Source organism: Oryctolagus cuniculus, chromosome 1 (assembly GCF_051225735.1).
Source record: "Oryctolagus cuniculus isolate XC-2025 breed Fujian yellow rabbit chromosome 1, ASM5122573v1, whole genome shotgun sequence".
Lineage (NCBI taxonomy): Eukaryota > Metazoa > Chordata > Mammalia > Lagomorpha > Leporidae > Oryctolagus > Oryctolagus cuniculus.
The window spans coordinates 113,896,575-113,916,381 of record NC_142867.1 but is presented as its reverse complement, the minus strand read 5'-3'; the positions used below and the strand labels follow the sequence as shown (position 1 = coordinate 113,916,381).

The following is a 19,807-nucleotide window of genomic DNA, read 5'->3' as shown; positions in this document are numbered from 1 at the left end:
TGGGCAAAGCGAGCCCTGGGGGCAGGCGGGGTGAGTGAAAAGAACCCATCTGCATTTACCAGCTGAGAACACTAACTGTGCACTGGGACAGGTAAGACGGCCTCGTAACAATCACTCAAACAGAAAAACAAGAAAGCACTTTCTTCTGGATCTCAGACATTCAATTTCAATCTAATAAAGACGTGAAATTCAAAAGAATATTCTCTCTCTTTCTCAACTTGATACTCAACATCTTGAGGGTGTTCGAACTCAGTTCTAACAATCCACATAATTTCTACTGTTTCAAATAGACACAAACTTGGTACAAACAAGACTTTCTGCTATCATATTTAACTGATACAGTTTAATAATCATGATCGGCTTTTATTGATTTTTACATAAATAGTTTATAGAATGCCTTTACAAACCATGTTTTCCCAATATTTATGCTACAACACACATTCCTTTATGAAAGTATATTTGCTGAGGAAGTGGAGAAAAACGAAGCAACAGTAAGATTTCAAAACAAACCTTCAGTGATAGGCATATATATATTTGGCAATAATTTCCTTTCATAAAAAATTACAAGTTTGTAACTTCAAAACATACCAAAAGTGCAGTGCATCAATTTAATTAAAAAATCGGTTGTGCCAAATATAATACCTGGGCATCAAAACTTCCCTTTCTAAATATATTCAGATGCACACATTTTTTACACTTATTAAATAATGGTTGCAAAGAGTAACCATCAAAATCTTAGTTACATAATCCCAGCTCTGGATTAAGTCATGGTAGTATTGGTATTTTTTAAAATTCACATTTATTTATTCATCAGTAAAACAGAATACTTGGTAATATTCCCAGAGAAAGAGCCTATGTGTAGGAAGAGGACACTCTTATCACACACCTGCTATTAGTTCATTTACACAGCCAGTAGTGTAGAACTTGTTTCTCACACAGATGTTTCCAGTTGAACAAAATACTACAATCATTATCATGCCAACACTGAAGAATGAACCGTTCCTGAAGGAAGGAACCATCTTGACATTAGTATTTCTTATTACAGTGCTTAGTCTTGGTATTATTAAGCACAAAGAATTTGTCTTAAAGAACATGGGAGGATTAAGGCAAAAGAACTCAGCCTGCCCCCTCAGTTGTTTACTCTTTAGCTTGTTTAAAATTGTTGCTGAGGCTGTACAAATGACAGCTCTGTGGGTTGGAAAGACCAGTCGTCCCAGGGACCCACACGGGGTATGGTAAGTGAGATTAGAATCCTGGTGCTCACAGCATCTTCCCTGGGTCTACCATCAATGACCACTGCTCAGCAACACCCACACTGCTCATTCTCAAATGACACCATTCACTTGCTATGTAGCTTGGCTGTACGAAGGTTACTTTTCATTATTAAAAATATCTAAGAAGAACTGGACAATAATCTATTCAGTCTTGGTAAACTCTCCATTGGATAGTTTGTCATTCTTAGGATCGTTTTCTGCATGGCTGTTGCATTGTTCTTCGGTCATCTTCCTCACATAATTCAGAGGCCCCTTCCCCTCGAAAGCGGAAGGATTTTTGAATGAGCCTCCAATTCTATCCCACAAAGTGAAATACTGTCCATAGTTGTAGTCAAAAAACATGTGGTGGTCTGTGTGGTGAGCTGAGCCATTAATAAATGGCTTTAACACGTGGGGGACGCGAAAATCCCCATCATGAATGGAAATCGTCCAGATGTTAACCAAGACGTACAAGCCCAAATAAACCACCTTGTGTAATGGAAAGACAAAAGGGTAGATGTGGTAAGGCAGACTCTGAAGGAAGCCATCCACAGGGTGAAACGCGTGACTTGCGAATGGAGTGGGAATCTTCCAGACGTGATGAGGCTTATGTATGTGCTGGAGAAGAGGAGCACACAGTCAGCAACACCGACTTCACTCTGCCCTGCAGTTCAGCGGAGCTCTGCACACTTGTTGTGGAAACACCCTGAACCAAAAATCCCTTCGGATCTAGCAACATCACCTTATAAAATGCCCTTCTTCTTTACCCCGAAATGGTGACAACTTAAGTCCCATAAAGAATAGGAACAAAATTTACCTGGCACCTGACCTGACTATGGGTAGGCAGGCACTTAGAGTAATGGAAATTTTTAGAAATGAGAACACATTTCCTACACTGCTGAAGTGTGTGGAATCCGTCCTCTCTCCCCCACACAGGACTTTACCTTATAGACCAGTCTGTGATGAAGGCCTCTGTGAATCCAGTAGATAAGCATGTCAGTGAAAAAGAGGAAGGATATCACACTGAAAGTGAGCTGAATCCAGCCTAGAAAACAGAATAGCAGAACCAAGATTTGGCTCTCAGGATTAGAGTTTACTTTTTTGTGTGTTTTGTTTTGTTAATAATTATTTTATTTAGCTGAGAGGCAGAGCTACAGAGAGAGGGTGAGGGACAGAGAAGGAGAGAAAGAGAGAAGGAGAGAAGGAGAGAAGGAGAGAGAGAGAGAGAGAGAGAGAGAGAGAGAGAGAGAAACTGTTCTATCTGTTGCCAGACAAGCCAGGAGCCAGGAGCCAGGAGCTTCTTCCAGGTCTCCCACATGGGTGCAGGGGCCCAAGGACTTGGGCCATCCTCCACTGCTTTCCCAGACACATTAGCAGGGAGCTGGATGGGAAGTGGAGCAGACGGAACTAAAACTGGTGCCCATATGTGATGCTGGCCTGCGGACAGCAACTTTACCCACTGTGCCACACCCTGCCCCCATTTTTAAAAAAATGTATTTATTTCTTTTCTTTTTTTTTTTTTTTCCATTTAAAAGGCAGAGAGAGAGAGAGAGAAAGAGATGTCTTTCCAAATGCCCACAACAGCTGGGGCAGGACCAGGCTGAGGCTAACAGCCAGGAACTCAATCAAAATCTCCCTCCTGAGTGGCAGGGACCCAAATACCTGAGCCATCAACTGCTGCCGCCCAGGCTGCACACCAGTAGGAAGCTGGACTCAGAGGCAGAGGTCCCAAGGGGCACCTGCACCCAGCGCCTGCCCCAGGAGTTTATTTGTTACACATCCGCCCCAGTTCCAACTGCAATCCTAAACTCACAATCTGCAAGTGACCTGTTTGGGCTAATTCACTGTATTAGAAATTAATCTCCCCTGACTCCTTGGAACATAGTCATTTCTTCATTTCCCTCTCACAGTAACCTGAAACGTCCTGCTACAATGCTTCTTCATTAAACTATAAAGATATTTATGAGACAAGAAAAGGACACTCAAGCTATCTTTATTATTTAAATCTCTGGAAATAATGCTAATTAATCATCTCTTTCCTATTAATCTTTCTAAGACAAATCTTTACATATTATCTCTTTGCTTAGAACTTTATTTTCCACTAAATACCTTAAGCCCAGAATTAACTCCGGGGCCCAGCCCTGTCTTACCTTGCCAACCTCACTATTCTTATGATCCTGCTCTAATCCGCCTGCTTTCTTGGGCGTCTTCCCAATGTTTTTATGCAAACTGTTCTACAAAGCTAGAATGCCCTCCTGCCCTTCACCTCTCCTCACAATCATGCTCACTGTTCAAGACCGAGGCACTCCGCACCACCATGGACAGCTTTTGTTCCTTCCCCTAAGTATTTAACCTAGTAGAGAGCAGGGTTCTGGTGCCAGCAAGCCTAGGCTCCGGTCTCAGAGCCACCACCTGTTTGCTGAGTGACCCATGTGAGTTCCCAGAACCGTTCATCTAGTTTACTCACTTATAAAAGGAGTAAAATAATATGGGGGGGCGGGGGTGACGCTGTGGTGTAAGTGGGTAAAGCCACCACCTGCAGTGCTGGCATCCCATATGGGTGCTGGTTTGAGTCCCGGTTGCTCCACTTCCTCATCCAGCTCTTTGCTATGGCCTAGGAAAGCAGTGGAAGATGGCCCAAGCCCTTAGGCCCCACCTGTGTGGGAGACCTGGAGGAAGCTCCTGGCTCCTGGCTTCAGATTGGCCCAGCTCCAGCTAATGTGGCTATATGGGGAGTGAACCAGTGGATAGAGGACTTCACTCTCTCTCTCTGTCTCTGCCTCCCTGTAACTCTGCCTTTCAAATAAATAATCTTTAAGAAAAAAAATAATAATGAGGGTACTTGAAAAACTTCATGGAAAAATAGAATTAAAAGGTAAGTTTTTATTTTGATGCAAAATTTTTTGAATGTATAAACAGGTTTTTCATAATACACATTTCCCATGAACTTTTTGAAGATCCTATGTAATGCATGGATCTGAAAAACTTTTTTGGATCAAAATAAACTTAGCTTTTATTCCATTTTTCCATGAACTTTTTGAAATGCCTTACTAGTACCTATCTTAGAATTCTTACAGAAAAAAATGGATTGACACATATGAAGAACTTACGAACTTTTGACAAGCACATATGAACATTCGCTAAATGCTAGCTATTATTCTTTCTATATACTAGAAGCATATCTTAATGAAATATTTTCAAAATTTCACAAAAGTTGTCATACAGGACTGGTTATAATAGAACAAGGGAACAATCCCACAGCTGAACAAGTAAAAGTCATTGAAATAAATTACTGCTATCCATCCAATGGAACACTATAACTAAAATACTTATGCTAGTATAATATCAATATTCACTGACATAAAAATATAGCTGTATTTACTGTCACAAGAAAAACGTGACAGTCCCAAACCAGCATGCATAGCAGGATCTCATTTTGTAATGTAAATAATGAAATACACAGGCGTAGAAAAGTGAGAGACTGAATGCCAAACGATGAACAGCTTATAGGGAGCAGGATAATGGACTTCTAAAAAAATCTGTATTTTCTGATTTTCAGGAATTATCATCTACTACTTGACTTAAGTTTGAATTCAGTAAGGATAAGAGAAAACACATACAAGGTCCCATCCCTAATCACTCCGATCTTCACTCAGGCACAATTTTATCTACAACAGATTTTAGACTTAGTTCTTTAAAGAAGTCAACCTGTGCATATATTATTCTCCAGCTGACGGTCTTACTGTTTACTTACCATTTGGGAACTCTCCTATGTCATCATACAACTTGCTGTAACCTCTTAGCTCCAGCAGGAACAATGAAACAGTGGGAATACTTATCCATGGCAATGACTGGACCGTAAACTTAATCTCCCGGTAGACTTGATTCTGAAATTGAAATTTCCAATACTTCAAAATCAAAAAATCTCTGTTAAATAGAGCTAACATAAAATTGTTTGACAGGACTTTTAAAATTCTTTTCTATTAAGGGACTCACCTTCAGTTTCTACAAAATTTTAATAGAAGGGCAAGGATGTATGAGAAAAACATCCCTTTTGTGTTGAGTAAATGTGATATATATTTTAAATTCTGAAACCTTTTATCCTTCCACAAAATCTGCAATTTTTTAAAAGATGTATTTATTTATTTGAAAGAGTTACAGAGAGAGAGGTAGAAGGAAAGAGAGACAGAGAGATTTTCCCTGGTTCACTCCGTAGATATCCGCAACAACCGGGGCTGGGTCAGGAGCTTCAGCTGGGTCTCCCACATGGGTGGCAGAGACCCACATAGTTGGGTCATCTTCCTCTGCTTTTTCCCAGGCCATTAGCAGAGAGCTGGATCAGAAGTGGAGCAGCTGGGACACAAACTGGCACTCATATGGGATGCCAGTGTCACCGGTGTTAGCTTCACATACTATGCCACAATGCCTGCCCCTAGACTCTGTATTTTAAATTTCTATTTATGTAATAGTCATTTCTTTCTTTCTTATTTATTTATTTGAAAGTCAGAGTTACACATAGAGAGGAGAGGCAGAGAGACAGAGAGGTCTTCCCTTTGATGGTTCACTCCCCAACTGGCCACAACGGCCGGAGCTGTGCCGATCCGAAGCCAGGAGCTCCTTCCGGGTCTCCCATGTGGGTGCAGGGGCCCAAGGGCTTGGGCCATCTTCTATACTATCCCAGGCCATAGCAGAGAGCTGGATTGGAAGTGGAACATCTGGGTCTCAAACTGGTGCCGGCACTTCAGGCCAGGGCATTAACCCGCTGCGCCACAGCGTCGGCCCCGCAATAGTCATTTCTTTCATAATTAGCTTCCATTCCTCAAGCTATTTTTTCCCCAGTCCTTGGAGTAACTGATAAATACAAATAATTGAAATAGAAAAATGATTATCGAAGTGAGCACTGTGTATAGGAGGTTAACTGTCCCGGGAGACAACTATATCCCATAGAGTAGATGGGATCAAGTCTCACCTCTGCCTCCAATCCAGCTTCCTGCCAATGCACCTGGAGGCAGCAGATGGTGGCTCAAGTACTTGGGTCCTTACCATCCATGTGTGAGATCTGGATGGAGTTCCTGGCTTCAGCCTGGCCCAGCCCTGGCTGATGCAGGCATTTGGGGAATGAATCAGGAAGTGAAAGATCTCCCTCTTCCCTCTCTCTCTCTGTATCTCCATCTTTGTCAGTCTGTCTTTCAAATAAATAAAGAAAGAAATCTTTAAAAAAAATGATTGTAAAAAACTTTGAAACCCCTATCTAGTCAAACAAAAATACCCATGGTAAAAATACATTTCAGCTTTTGAGAGTTAAACAGTAAAATCACATCAGATGTATATTTATTTATTTGCAAATATTATCAAAGAAATTTCCACCTATGTATCTAGTAAAAGATTCTAAATTTATAGTTTTTTTTTAAGAGGCATTCATTTATTTGTTAAAGTAAGGAAAGGAGAGAGGCGACTAGCCCTCGCAAAACCACATAACCCATTTGGCGTTGGTTTCAAAAATTTTATTTAAAGGTTACATATAAGCAATTTAACCTGAAGAATCTCATAAATACAACATACTGCTATTTTGAGTGTAACAGCTGTTGGAACACAGGCACAGAAATCTCTTACCTTTAAAAATTGTGGATGCTTCATTAATGCATGATCAAAGACAAAGTAGTAGCTCAGGGTTGCACAGAAGAAATACAGGATGTAAGCACCAAGGTTCGTTACAATGAGGAGACTGATTGTCTGCCGGAAGATGTCATCCTCTGGCCACGTGGCTGGGTAGACATACGGCGTGAAGAAGTAGTAATCTGCCGCGCCGAGAACAAGGTCCATCTCCGCTCCTGGGAGAGGCACACACACCGTCACTTACCAGGTGAACGTGCTTCTAAGCAACGCTCAGAAAGACTATGAATGAGGTTCCTGATTTAAGAGCAATTAGGTAGTCTGCCACCGTCCTACGCCCCTACATGCCACCTTTAGAGCCGGCGTTGATCTAAATGTCATCTCTAGCCCATCTCCTCATTATCCATGAGGATACTGAAGCTCTGTGGGGGGAACTGAGACCCAGGAAGTGTTCCCCTAGGGTCAGGCTGGCAAGCGGCATCCGCCCCGCTCTGAGTCCACGTACTGTGCTTTCCTATTACTTGCTACGGCAACACAGCCAGCAGTGGGCACCAGAAGCTCAGACAAACGGCTCTTCCTTCAGCTGCGTCTCTCTCCTTCAAGGACTCCCAGTTCCCAGAGCTTTGTTTCAGGGCAGAGACCTAGGATGCCGCCCCCACAGCCATGGGGACAATCTGTTCTTTGACAGGAGGAAAGGGTCACCACTTGCAACGATGGAACAAAGGGATCAGTGTTCTTGGAGGTGAGAGCCAGCATACACTTATTTCTCTCCCCCTAGTCAATATTCTACTTCAGGGGCTGGCACACTGTGGCTCAGAGGCCAAATGCAGAGGCGGCTTTGGTAGGAAAGCTTATTGGAACAGTGTCACTTGGATGCTCACTGATTGCTTGGGGCTGCTTTTCATCCACAAAGGAGGCTGAGTCCCGTGCACTCAGTGTGACCCACAGAACCCAAATCACTAGCTAGCTAACCTGTACCAGCAAGACTGCCAGCTCCTACTCCAGATGGCACACTTCAGAAAAAATAAGTCTGTTCCACACTCACCCTCCTGTTACAACACAGGCCAGCAACACTCTGGCTAGCTTTTTATCATTTAGGATGGGCCCATTTTTCTTTGCAATAGCCACAGAGAAAAATGTGCTCAGCATTCTAAACCATCTCATTGATAATTGAAATTTCTGAACAACAAAAAACCCGTTTGAGATCCTGAAACTGCCTACCCACCTTATATTTCAGGTATTCAAGTGGCCTTCATCTGCCACATACTGAACTGTGTAAATGAACACTGACTTAGGAAATAAAATAGCCTTGAGGAAAGCAAAATCATTTAAGATTTATTTATTTGAAAAGAAATGAATCTACAGAAAGAGGGGGAGACAAAGAGAAAGAGAGAGAGGGAGGGAGAGAGAGAGATCTTCCATCTGTTGGTTCACTCCCCAGATGCCTGTAACAATCAGGTGAGGCCAGGGTGAGGCCAGGCTGAAGCCAGGGGCCAGAATTCCAACTGGGTCTCCCACACGGACAGCAGGAATCCAAGCGCCTGGGCCATCACCTGCTGCCTCTCAAGTGCGTTAGCAGGAAGCTGAATTGGAAGCCCAGGCAGGCCTCGATTCCAGACACCCTGGTGTGGGATGTGGACACGGCGACTTACTCTACTGCACCATAATGCCTGCTTCTCTCTCTCTCTCTTTTTTTTTTTTTTTTTTTTTTTTTTTTTGACAGGCAGAGTGGACAGTGAGAGAGACAGACAGAGAGAAAGGTCTTCCTTTTGCCGTTGGTTCACCCTCCAATGGCCGCTGCGGCCGGTGCATCGCGCTGATCCGGAGTCAGGAGCCAGGTGCTTCTCCTGGTCTCCCATGGGGTGCAGGGCCCAAGCACTTGGGCCATCCTCCACTGCCCTCCTGGGCCACAGCAGAGAGCTGGCCTGGAAGAGGGGCAACCGGGACAGAATCTGGTGCCCCAACCAGGACTAGAACCCAGGGTGCTGGCGCCGCAGGCAGAGGATTAGCCTATTGAGCCTTGGCGCCAGCCGCCTGCTTCTCTTAAAACACTTATCGTTTGTAACCTGTTCCCCCCAGTAAATCCCACATAGTTTACAACGTTAAACTGACTCTGGATACCAACTGTCATCTCTCTCTTGGCTTTCGGAGCAACCATATTTATTAGTTTCCCATGAAGCCTTGTAGTATTTTTTAATGAAAGAGCAAACACCTACAAATTTTTTCTTTTCGATCTTCCTTACAAAAAAATGGCAATATATATATACACACTGTGACATTCCTTTCTTTTTTACATAACATGTATGTCTTGGAAGTCGGTCTACCTCTATGTAAAGAATACTGTCTTTCTTTATTTTTAAAACAGCTCTCAGATATAATTCACATATTATTAAATTATGGCTGGCTTTCATCATTTATGACAGACTCACTCATACTTCACTGCGTTATTCACAGAGAAAAACATGGCCCTCTTCATCTTTCTTCATTCTTCTTTCTGTTCCTCAGCTGGGGTAATCAAATGTGTTACTTTCACGTTCTCTGACTCTCTGTTCTGTCAACACAAGTCTTTTGTTGAGCTTGACAATTTTTAATTTTAGTTACTGTACTTTCCAGCTCCTAAATTTCTATTTGATTCTTTTAAAAGTGATTCTATCAGTTTATATTCTCTAATTTATGGGAAACTGCTCTTATACTTTTTTTAGTTATTTAAACACAGTGTTCTTTCATTCTTTCACCACATTTATATTTATAGTAGCTGATTTAGAGTCTCTGGTCAGTTAAGTCCAACATCTTGGGGTCAGTGCTGTGGCGTCGTAAGTTAAGCCTCTGCCTGTGGCACCCACATCCCATACGGGTGCTGGTTCGTGTCCCAATTGTTCCTTTTCTGATCCAGCTCTCGGCTATGGCCTAGGAAAGCAGGGGAAGATGGCTCAAGTACTTGGGCCCCTGCACCCATTCGGAAGGCCCGGAAGAAGCTCCTGGCTCCTGGCTTTGGGTCAGCTAAGGTTGACATTGCAGCCATTTGGGGAGTGAACCAGTAGATGGAAGACCTCTTTCTCTGTCTGTAACTCTGCCTCTCAATTAAATAAATCTTTTCCAAAAAAGAAATATATAGGTTAGTAGACGAGATAATTAAAACAATAAAAGTCCTACATCTTTGTTTCTTAAGGACAGTTTCCACTCAGTGTCCTTTCAGTGTACACGGGCCATCCCTCTCTTGTTTCTTCGTGTGCCCTGTCATTTTTTGTGGAAAGTGGCGATTCCCTGCGTGCCTGCCCCGCGGCTCGATGCCGCTGCTGTTGATCAGCGAGCTATCTGCCTGAACTCTGACACCCGCGTCTATTGTTATGATTCCTTGAATGTCGGGAACCAATCAGCCTCCCAGCTCTGGTTTCATCGCTTGTGTGGGGAATTTACACCTCTGGCCCTAGCCTTCGCTTCCTGCTTGTGTGGACCCCTGAGGTCAGCCACAGAGGAGAGGTTAGGGCCTTCTCCCATCTTTCTTGGGTATCTGCACAGCCCTGCTCATGGGAATCATTCTAAATCCCCAGGAAAGTCAGAGCTTTTAAGCACCTCCTGCGACATCCCATTTCATGGTGGTGTTTCCTTTCACTTTATATGCTGGGGGATGGATTTGGGGGGTGAGGTTCAGGTTCTTGCTGGTGCCAGTTGGTCACAGTGCCCCAGAAGCTCAATTGTAAACAAGGATTGTTCTTGACAAAAACCCTGGACAGAACCATTCACAAAGAGTAAGCTCTGACAAGCCAGAAGAAGGAAAAGGCTTGAGAACGAAGTTTTTCAGAGACCTGGAAGAGAGGCCAGACAGTGACGTCCTGCGAACAGGGCAGGGGGAGCTGAGCGCTAGAGCTGCTCTGTCCCTCCCAAGCGGGTAGGCTGTTGTCTGTCACGGAAACCATGTCGCAAGGCTGTTAGCTGGGGGAAGATGGGCGGGAGAAGAGAGCAAGGTAAAAATGCCACCAAGCTCCCTGTTCTTACTGGGATTTAGCCATTTTTCTCAAATAAATGCTCCTAGACCTTTAACTCCCAGAGGTTTTTTTCATTTTTGTTTTTAAAGTTCATTTTGACAACTTCTGTCAGTTTGTGTTGCTTTTATAGAGCAAATTTTAGGAGGTTCCCATTCTGCTACTGTGGAAGCCATCACCTTCTTTTTTTATAGTGAAAGTTCTTACCTAAAGTAAGTATTTACTTTTTTTTTTTTTTTTTTTTTTAAGATTTATTTATTTGAAAGAGAGAGAGATCTTTCATCCACTGGTTCACTTTCCATATGGCTGCAATGGCCAGGGCTGGGCTGGGCTAAAGTCAGACTCAGGAGCTTCTTCTAAGTCTCCCACATGGGTGCAGGGCCATCTTTCATTGCTTTTCTCAGGCCATTAGCAGGGAGCTGGATCGGAAGTGGAACAGCTGGGACACGAACTGGTGCCCATATGGGATGCCGGCATCACAGGCAGCAGCTTTACCTGCTACGCCACAATGCCCACCCCTACTTCTTACAGTACCGTTCTTACTTAAAACATGGCAGCAGGGCTGGCGTCTGGTTCAGCGGTTAAGATGCTGGTATTCTATAGCAGAGCGCCTGGCTTCAAGTCCTTTCACTGTTTCAGATCCAGCTTCCTGCTAATGTATACCCTGGAGGCAGCAGGTGATGGCTGTCCCTGTCTCTGCAATTCTGCATTTCAAATAAAAATAAAAGCTTACAAAAATGGCAAAAAAATTAGCATCAGATATATTTTGGAATTCAGAATTTCTAGATTGTAAAATCTAGAAATTATGGGCCATAATATAAGCCAATCAGTGAATACCTTAACATCAGTTTATCAAAAGTATGAATATTCAAGTAGGATAAAAACGTAAACAGTATTACAGTTTATTTGTATGATATTCATGTAGTAATTATATATGCAATGTAATTACCTATATAGTTTAATAACTGACAGATGAAAAACAGAATTGGTGCAGACTATAAATACCTTAGTACTTCTCTTTTTCAAGGAAAACAGTAAACTTCCAAATATATACAAAATCAAAGTTAAATCCACACAAACAGTAAACTTCCAAAGTTAAATCCACACATGCATGCATATATGTGAGTGCACGTAATAAATATTTGTTGCATCTGGTTGATGAAAATCTTCAAGAGAAGGGTCTACTGGGCTGGAAGCAGACCTTGAGGATGGGCTGGGATGAGGATTCTCAAGGGACAAAGTAACACTACCCTAGACGGCCCTCTGAAAAGACTTCTACCAATGTCATCTTATTCACATGTTTCTGCATAAACAACTGGTGTTTAATTAATCACCGTAATGTCTTCAGCGATGTTCCCATCTGGGTTCACAATGCAGCCACTGCTGTCATCACTATCGCTGTCACACTATCCGCAAACTTGTGTGTGCTGAACAACCTTCCAGCAATGTTCCCATTACTCACGAAACGCCTCATGGAAGTGTCAGGATCAATGTTAATTATTTCTTCACTTTCGACTTTTCCTGGCTTATTTATGGGATTGGCCATTAAATCCAAGGTGTAACAAATGAGGTTAGGTATCATCTTCTCATTAGTGACAGGAAATTCTTCCAAAAATTTGCATGCTCACTTCCAAACTTCACTGTCAGCCTAAAATGTTAGGCAGTTATTAATGCTGATTTATCAACATCATCTCAAGCATGAAGTAATTCTGAGAACAGGATCTTTATAACTACCCTTGTACAGGAAGTTCTGATTCCTGGACCTCTGCTAACTGCACTGGTGTATGAGTTTAACCCTTGTTTTTCCTAGAGCACAACATTCCTTGCTGTATTCTAATGATGGTAGGGTGAAGGGAAATGCCCTAAGCACTACTTTTACACAAAGTTGAGGTCGAGAAAACACAAGAGTTTTCTAAGAGTAATACAATTTTTCAACCGTCTTTTGCCACACTTCTGGATATTTTTAAGCACACTGCTTCCTAAATGTCTGAATCCTGCCTCCTAACAGTAATATTTATCTTCAGTACTGGTTCTCTGTCCATGCTAGCGTGCTGCACGATCAACAAGGCAGCCAGTGGCACTTGCTTCCTTTCATATGTCAATCTACTTAATGAAGACATGGTTAGGATCTTCAGTCCATCCCATGCAATGGTTTCCTATCTCCCATTAGTTCTTGGTCCTTGTTGCCACTACAAAATGTCATTCTATTTTTCTAGTCTTTAAAAAAAAAAAAACACATTTATTTACTTATTTGAGTGACAGACAGAGGGTGAGGCAGAGACCTTCCATCTTCCGGCTCACTCCACAAATGCCTGTAACAGCTGGGGCTAGGGCAGGCTGAAATCAGAAGCCAGGAATTTCACCTGGGTCTCCTATGGGTGTGGCAGGTGGCCCACTTTCCCAGGTACACTGAAGGGAGCCGGATCAAAAGCAGAGCAGCCAGAAATCCCATACGGGATGCCTGCTGAAGCTCAACCCACTGTGCCACAGCGTAGGCCCCTGTCTTTCTAGTCTTTAAGTCACACCTGGTGGTCGCTGCTGCTGGCTCCTTCAATGGGGTGCTCCACAGATGCACCAAGGCAAGCTCCACACTCTGGGCTACTAACCATCACAGACGTTTCCACCTACTCTCATGGGTACCCACCAGGCTGTCTTAGCCTACTTTTGATATTTTTACATGGGATTACATCCAAAGTAATAAAGCAACGAAAAAGCAAAACAGTATCAGCAAACAACAGGCAAAAATTCCTGGTAGGTGCATGGAGACACAACGGGCACCTCAGTCAGCAGGAGTTGGGGTTTCTCACCAAACGAGCCTGAGTACTAAACCTGACAGAAATAAATAACCTTTTGGTTTTCAGAGTTTTCCAGACTTTGAGATTGTGACTACTCCAGTACTGTGTACACCTCTATGGGAAAAGAGGACCTGCACTACTAACTCTGGTAGACATGGCTAAACTGCTCCATCAGGGAGAACTACTGTGTCAGTCCCAGAACAGTGCTGGACAGTGCCAGTTTCTCTACAACCTGATCAATGGGATTATCATCAAGCTGCTGGATAGTCACCAAATGGGAAAGAAAGGAATCCCAGTGTGTATTTAATCTACATTTAAGTTATTATGAGTGAGGGTGGTCATCACTTCGTATATTTCAAATAACATTTTTTTTCAGTGAATTATGTTTTTATCATCTGTACAGTTTCCTACTGGGCTTTTAGTTTCTTCATAAAAATCAAATTCTAGAAGTTTCTATGTATTAGGAACTTTTTAAAATTTTGCTTTATGATATGCTTTCCTCATGAATTACAAACATTTTTCTCACTTTGTTGGGGAATAAAAATTTGATTAATGTCCAAAGCCAGATATTGATAGATAGCTTCCATCATATATACCATTGTCGATTCATCCAAATGGCAATTTATTAAGAGGCAAACACTATACTAGGTAATGAGCTTGGGAAATGAAAAAGATCCTGTCTAAATTGTTTCTAAAGTTAAAAAAAAAAAACTGGAGAAACATGAAGAGTGCTGTAACAAAGGTGTATACCTAAATCCTATGGAGTCAGAAAGATAACACAGCTACTCTTACTGTAAAAGGCTTCGTAACAGATAAGACATTGTCAGAGGACAGCGTCAGAGAAAAGTGTTAGGGACAGCCATTTCAAGTAGATGAGAGCATTGCACACTCATTCCTCACTGGGGATGGTTGGGGGGTGCCAGTGTGACGGGGTGAAGGACAGGGGAAAGAACGTTAGGGGACAAACCTGGCAAAAGGAAAGCAGTGTTAGACTCTCAAGTGATCTGCTGCCTTCCTAAGGACTTCAAACTTCTCTCCCATAAGAGGCTTCTGAGCAGGAAGGGGGTATTATCAGATTCGTGTTTCATAAATATCATTCCATTGGTGTGGGGAACAACCCGGACTAGACTGTTACTGGAATTAAGACTTATTCTATGCATCTGCTCTCCCACAATATGGCGCTGGGAGAGAAGAAAACAGCTTCTACACAGCTGCCTCCAGTTCAACCAATAAACTGTAGGACTTGCTCCTGATTGGAGGAGAGCAGCGTACTCGGCGTGTGGGCAGCCGAGTTGGGATTGGCAGAGGAGGACTATAAAGGAGGAGAGAGACGGCATGCACCGGGAACATCTAAGGGGAACATCTATCTGAAGGAACGCCTGTGCAGCCCCCGAGAGAGCCGGCTGGCGGAGTGCCGCGCCCCTGCGGAAGTGGGGAATGTGGCCAGGGGGAACTGCCCTTCCACGGAGGTGGAAGGGATAGTAGCCAACCCGGGAAGAACCAGCAGCAAACCCGGGGAGGGCCGAGCAGACGAAAGAACAGCGCAGGGTCCTGTGTCGTTCCCCCCACGAAGACGGGGAGCGACATAATGGTGCCATGACTCGGATATGAAGCCTAGGCAGGGTTTAGTGTCGTTCCTCCACGAAGAGGGGGAGCAACACATTGGGAAGATGAAGTACTGATGAGGAACAGGGAGACTAGTGCGGTCACTCTGGTGCTGGACCTCAGGTAGTGGCTGTGACAACAGCCATACTCACTGAAGATTTAGCAGGTAGAAAAAACCCACAGGACTTTGATAACTCCCAGATCCTGGAATATGAAGGGGGAGATATCTAGGATGACTGTGAGATTTCACCTTGCTTGAGTAGCTGGTGGCGTCAGTATAACTGGAATAATAAATATGGGGAGAGCTAGCAGATTTGGGAAATGCAGGAATACAGGGTGGCTAGGGAATGACAGGTTCAGTGTGGGTCTGAACCTGATCTCTCGTGGCTCATCTAGACTCCTAGTTAGAAGCTGTAGCCACATGTTGATAGGAATCTGAAATTGAAAAGCGAGCCCAATGTAGAGGCAGTAGTCGAAGTCATGAATGGTGAAGACTGTCAAGCAACAGTGTAGCAGGGGAAACACACTAAGTAAAACCCATGAACACAAACATTTAATCAGGGAAAAGGTCATCGCTACACTGCTAAAGGTTGGTCAGAGTTGATGGACTAACCTACATGTTACCCATAATGCCCAAGACCCCTAATTCAATGTGGTACCTGGAACAGTATGGTATAGGCAACAAGAACTCAAACATGTACTACAAATCATCTTCACTCAATCCTTAATATCAGACGTAAGTAAAAACCTTAATAAGATCTTAGTTCTTAACTTCGAAAAGCTCTCTAATGTTGCTTTTGTCTGAAAACCACACTACCTGTGTTATGTTCATGCTCCCTGCACATTATTGTTCTAACAGTAAACCCATGCCTGGAAGGCAGGAGGAAGTGGACCTCAGCCAGTCTACAGGCAGTTTAGATACAGACAAATTAAACCTGTTCTCAGAACTTTTAGAAGTTTGGTTTTGGGGACCGGTGCCGTGGCTCACTTGGTTAATCCTCCGCCTGTGGCACTGGCATCCATACGGGGGCCGGGTTCTAGTCCCGGTTGCTCCTCTTCCAGTCCAGCTCTCTGTTGTGGCCCAGGAGTGCAGTGGAGGATGGCCCAAGTGCTAGGGCCCTGCACCCGCATGGGAGACCAGGAGGAAGCACCTGGCTCCTGGCTTTGGATCAGCATAGCTCCGGCCATAGCAGCCATTTGGGGGGTGAACCAACGGAAGGGAGACCTTTCTCTTTGTCTCTCTCTCTCACTGTTTATCTGTCAAATGAATTAAAAAAATAATAATAATTAAAAACAGAAGTTTGGTTTCAATTAACGCTCTTGGTTGAATGTGGTACTAGGTATTCATGAACATATTCGGCACTACAAAACAATTTTTAAAAATTTAAATGGCAGCAAAAGTGTTTGGAATCCACGTGTACATGAGGTTTCAAAAAGTTTATGGAAAATGTGTATTATGAAAAAGGATTTCAAAAATTTTTTTTGTACCAAAACCTTTTAATTACACTTTCCATGAACTTTCGAAGCATGCTTCTCCTACTGCTGTAATTTTTGGCGTCTAACACATGAAATCTTCTAGAATCAGGAAGATCTCACAACTGCAAGTACACTCTAAAGTTAACCCAGCTCCGTGACTTGGAGATTACACACCTATGTTACAGACTCATCAGGCTTAGAGACTAAGCAGTCTTTTGACGCAAGCAGACAAATAGGATGCACTCAACAAACAGGAGTTATGAACTACTGTCACGGCAGCCAAACCTGAATCGTCCTGACTACTTCAACATAAAGCAGAAACAGGAGCTATTTGATTTTTCTTCAAAATAAATTGATAGTGGATAATATTATGATCTGCTAAATGCTAGCTGCTATAAATACGTTACACATATGAACTCATTTAACCTTTTCAAGACACCACAAGAGTTAGGTACAAGTGTTATTTGGATTTTATAGATGAAGAAAGCGGATACAGAAAATTCTTGCTCAGAGTTAGAGAGTCAACAAATGCTGGAGACAGGACTGAGCACAGGTACTCTGGTTGCAAAGTCCGTGAACTCTCCCGGGGGCCTTCGGCCTCACAATCACTAGCTCTACTCTTCAGCTCCTTAATTCTTTGAATTCTTATCGACTCTACCAGCTCACATAATTTTGCATATACTTTTGATAAGTTTTCTCCCCCTGAAGTCAAGGGTCCACAGACCCTAAGTATCACTGTATAACACAGAAGCTTATAAAATATTATTTTACTTTTAAAGAAATAAAGGAAACCCGAGGCAGGTGTTGTGGCATAGTGGGTCGACCTGTGATGCCAGCATCCCATATGAGTACTAGTTCGAGTCCCTGCTGCTCCACTTCTCATCCAGTTCCTTGCCAATGTGCCTGAGAAAGCAGCAGCAGATGGCCCAAGTCCTTGGGCACCTGCACCCATGTGGGAGATCCGGATGAAGCTCTGGGCTCCTGGCTCTGTACGGAAGCAGCTTCAGCCATTGCAGCCGATTGAGGAGTGAATCAACGGATGGAAGATATCTCTCTCAACTCTGCCTTTCAAATTAATCTCTCTCTCTCTCTCGCTAAGATTTATTTATTTATTTGAAAGTCAGAGTTACACCTTTGAGGAAAGGCAGAGAGAGAGAAGTCTTCCATCTGTTGGTTCACTCCCCAGTTGGCTGCAATGGCCAGAGTTGCACTGATCTGAGGCCAGGAGTTTCCTCTGGGTCTCCCACGTGGGTGCAGGGGCCCAAGAACTTGGGCCGTCTTCTACTGCTTTCCCAGGCCATAGCAGAGAGCTGGATCGAGAGTGGAGCAGCCAGGACTGGAACTGGAACTGGTGCCCGTATCAGATGCCGGCACTGCAGGCAGCGGCTTCACCTGCTAAGCCACAGCGCCTGCCCAATTAACCTCTTAATAAATTTAAAAGAATTATTTGAAAGACAGTTACAGAAAGAGGTAGAGACAGAGAGAGGTTTTTCATCTGCCAGTTCACTCCCCAAATGGCCACAACGACCAAAGCTGAGCCCATCTGAATCCAGGAGCCAGGAGCTTCATCTGGGTCTCCCACATGGGTGCAGGGGCCCAAGGACTTAGGCCATCTTCTGCTTTCCTAGGTGCATTAGCAGGGAGCTGGATGGGAAGTGGAGCAGCCGGGACTTGAACTGGCACCCACATGGGATGCCAGAGCTGCACCCCGGGGCTTTAACCCACTGTGCCACAGCGCCAGCCCCAATAAAATTTTTTTTAATAAAATCTTTCATAAAACACAATGAATAAAAACACTATAAGGCTTAGAATGACTGAGTCTACTATTAACTTTTGGATAATAATAGCTAAGACTCACTGAGAACCAGGCATTATTTTAAGTGCTTTTTTGGGATAACTTTGCCAGACTCTCCCAACTCTATGAAGCAGATACTGCTATAATCTCCACTTTACTACAGGGAACCTGAGGTCAGGAATGCATGAAGAACTTGCTCAGTAATGGTAACCTCCGTGATGCACACTCCAGTGTGGCCCTTTAACTACGACATGAGTTTCTCAAGCTGTCACCTGTGCACACAGGGAATCCTGAGTACCACCGCAGGCTAATCTCATTACACGAATTGGGAAAGCACACGGCAAATGATCGTAGGCACGCATTGATTATTTACTAGGTACGTATCATTAGAAGCTAAACAATGACGGTGATATCAGGACAGGTGATCAGCCCAACACACCGGGCTGCCACAAACTTTGCAGGCTGGAAACTCGATCTACCAAGGTCATGTCTAGCTCACTTACAGCACCTGCTGTGACACAGGGGCGCCGCTATGTAGGATGCTTCCTTTTCCCGTGCTGCTGACAAGAGATGTTTGCTCCCTTCCTGTTTTCCCAGGCCGGGGACGCGTGTCCGTCCACCCCTGGCGCGCTGCGGTAACCTAGGCTTGCGCTGCTATGGTCAGAATTTCGGACACTCACAGGTTCCTCGATTCGGGGGGCCCCTTTGGAGACCTCCCCCCTCCCAAAGAGCGGAGGGAAATTCGTGGCAAAGGGAAGCACTACTGCTCGGCGTCCTGGCCTCCCTTGGATAAGAAGCCCACCTCAAACCCTGCATTCTGGTCAAGCCCCGTCCACGTGCCTGTCTCTCTATGGTCCGGGCCTCCTCTCCCGCCCCGAAATGCCAGCTGTCCTCTGGCCTCGCCCCCTTCAGCCAGCCCGGGCCCCGCACGTCCCCTGCGCCCCGGCTCGTCCCAGCACAGTCTGTTTTAAAGATGCCCCGATACCCGCCAGCCTCTCCCCCGGGCCAGCGCAGGAGTCCGGCTGGTTTTCGGCCCGTACCTGGCAGCTAGGAGGCTGAACCCAGGTGGACAAAGGTCCAGGTCCATCTTGGTCCAGCAGGGCTGACTTACCTACACCTGCTTTTAGGCCCCTCCGCCCCGCGGCCCGCTCAGGTGTGTTCGCCCCTGCTTCCGCCGCCCGTCCCTACCTGGAGAGGGTCCGCAGCCGCTCCGGGCGCCGGCGTTCCAGCGGCTACCAGGGCCGGCAGCAGTCACTGAGCTGATCGGCCGGGTGCAGCGGACCGGAG

The 19,807-nt window shown here is 44.4% G+C and overlaps 1 protein-coding gene across 1 annotated transcript; it reads right to left on the bottom strand.

The window, feature by feature from the left end:
* Positions 1-342: 342 nt before the first annotated feature.
* SC5D (sterol-C5-desaturase) lies at positions 343-19,773 on the bottom strand. The gene is made up of 5 exons (XM_008260441.5): positions 19,709-19,773; positions 6,867-7,084; positions 5,008-5,140; positions 2,198-2,298; positions 343-1,871 (listed from the first exon to the last, which is right to left on the bottom strand). Exons 2-5 carry the CDS (start codon positions 7,074-7,076, stop codon positions 1,416-1,418), a joined length of 900 nt encoding a protein of 299 aa, XP_008258663.5. The 5' UTR covers positions 7,077-7,084; positions 19,709-19,773; the 3' UTR covers positions 343-1,415.
* Positions 19,774-19,807: the final 34 nt, after the last annotated feature.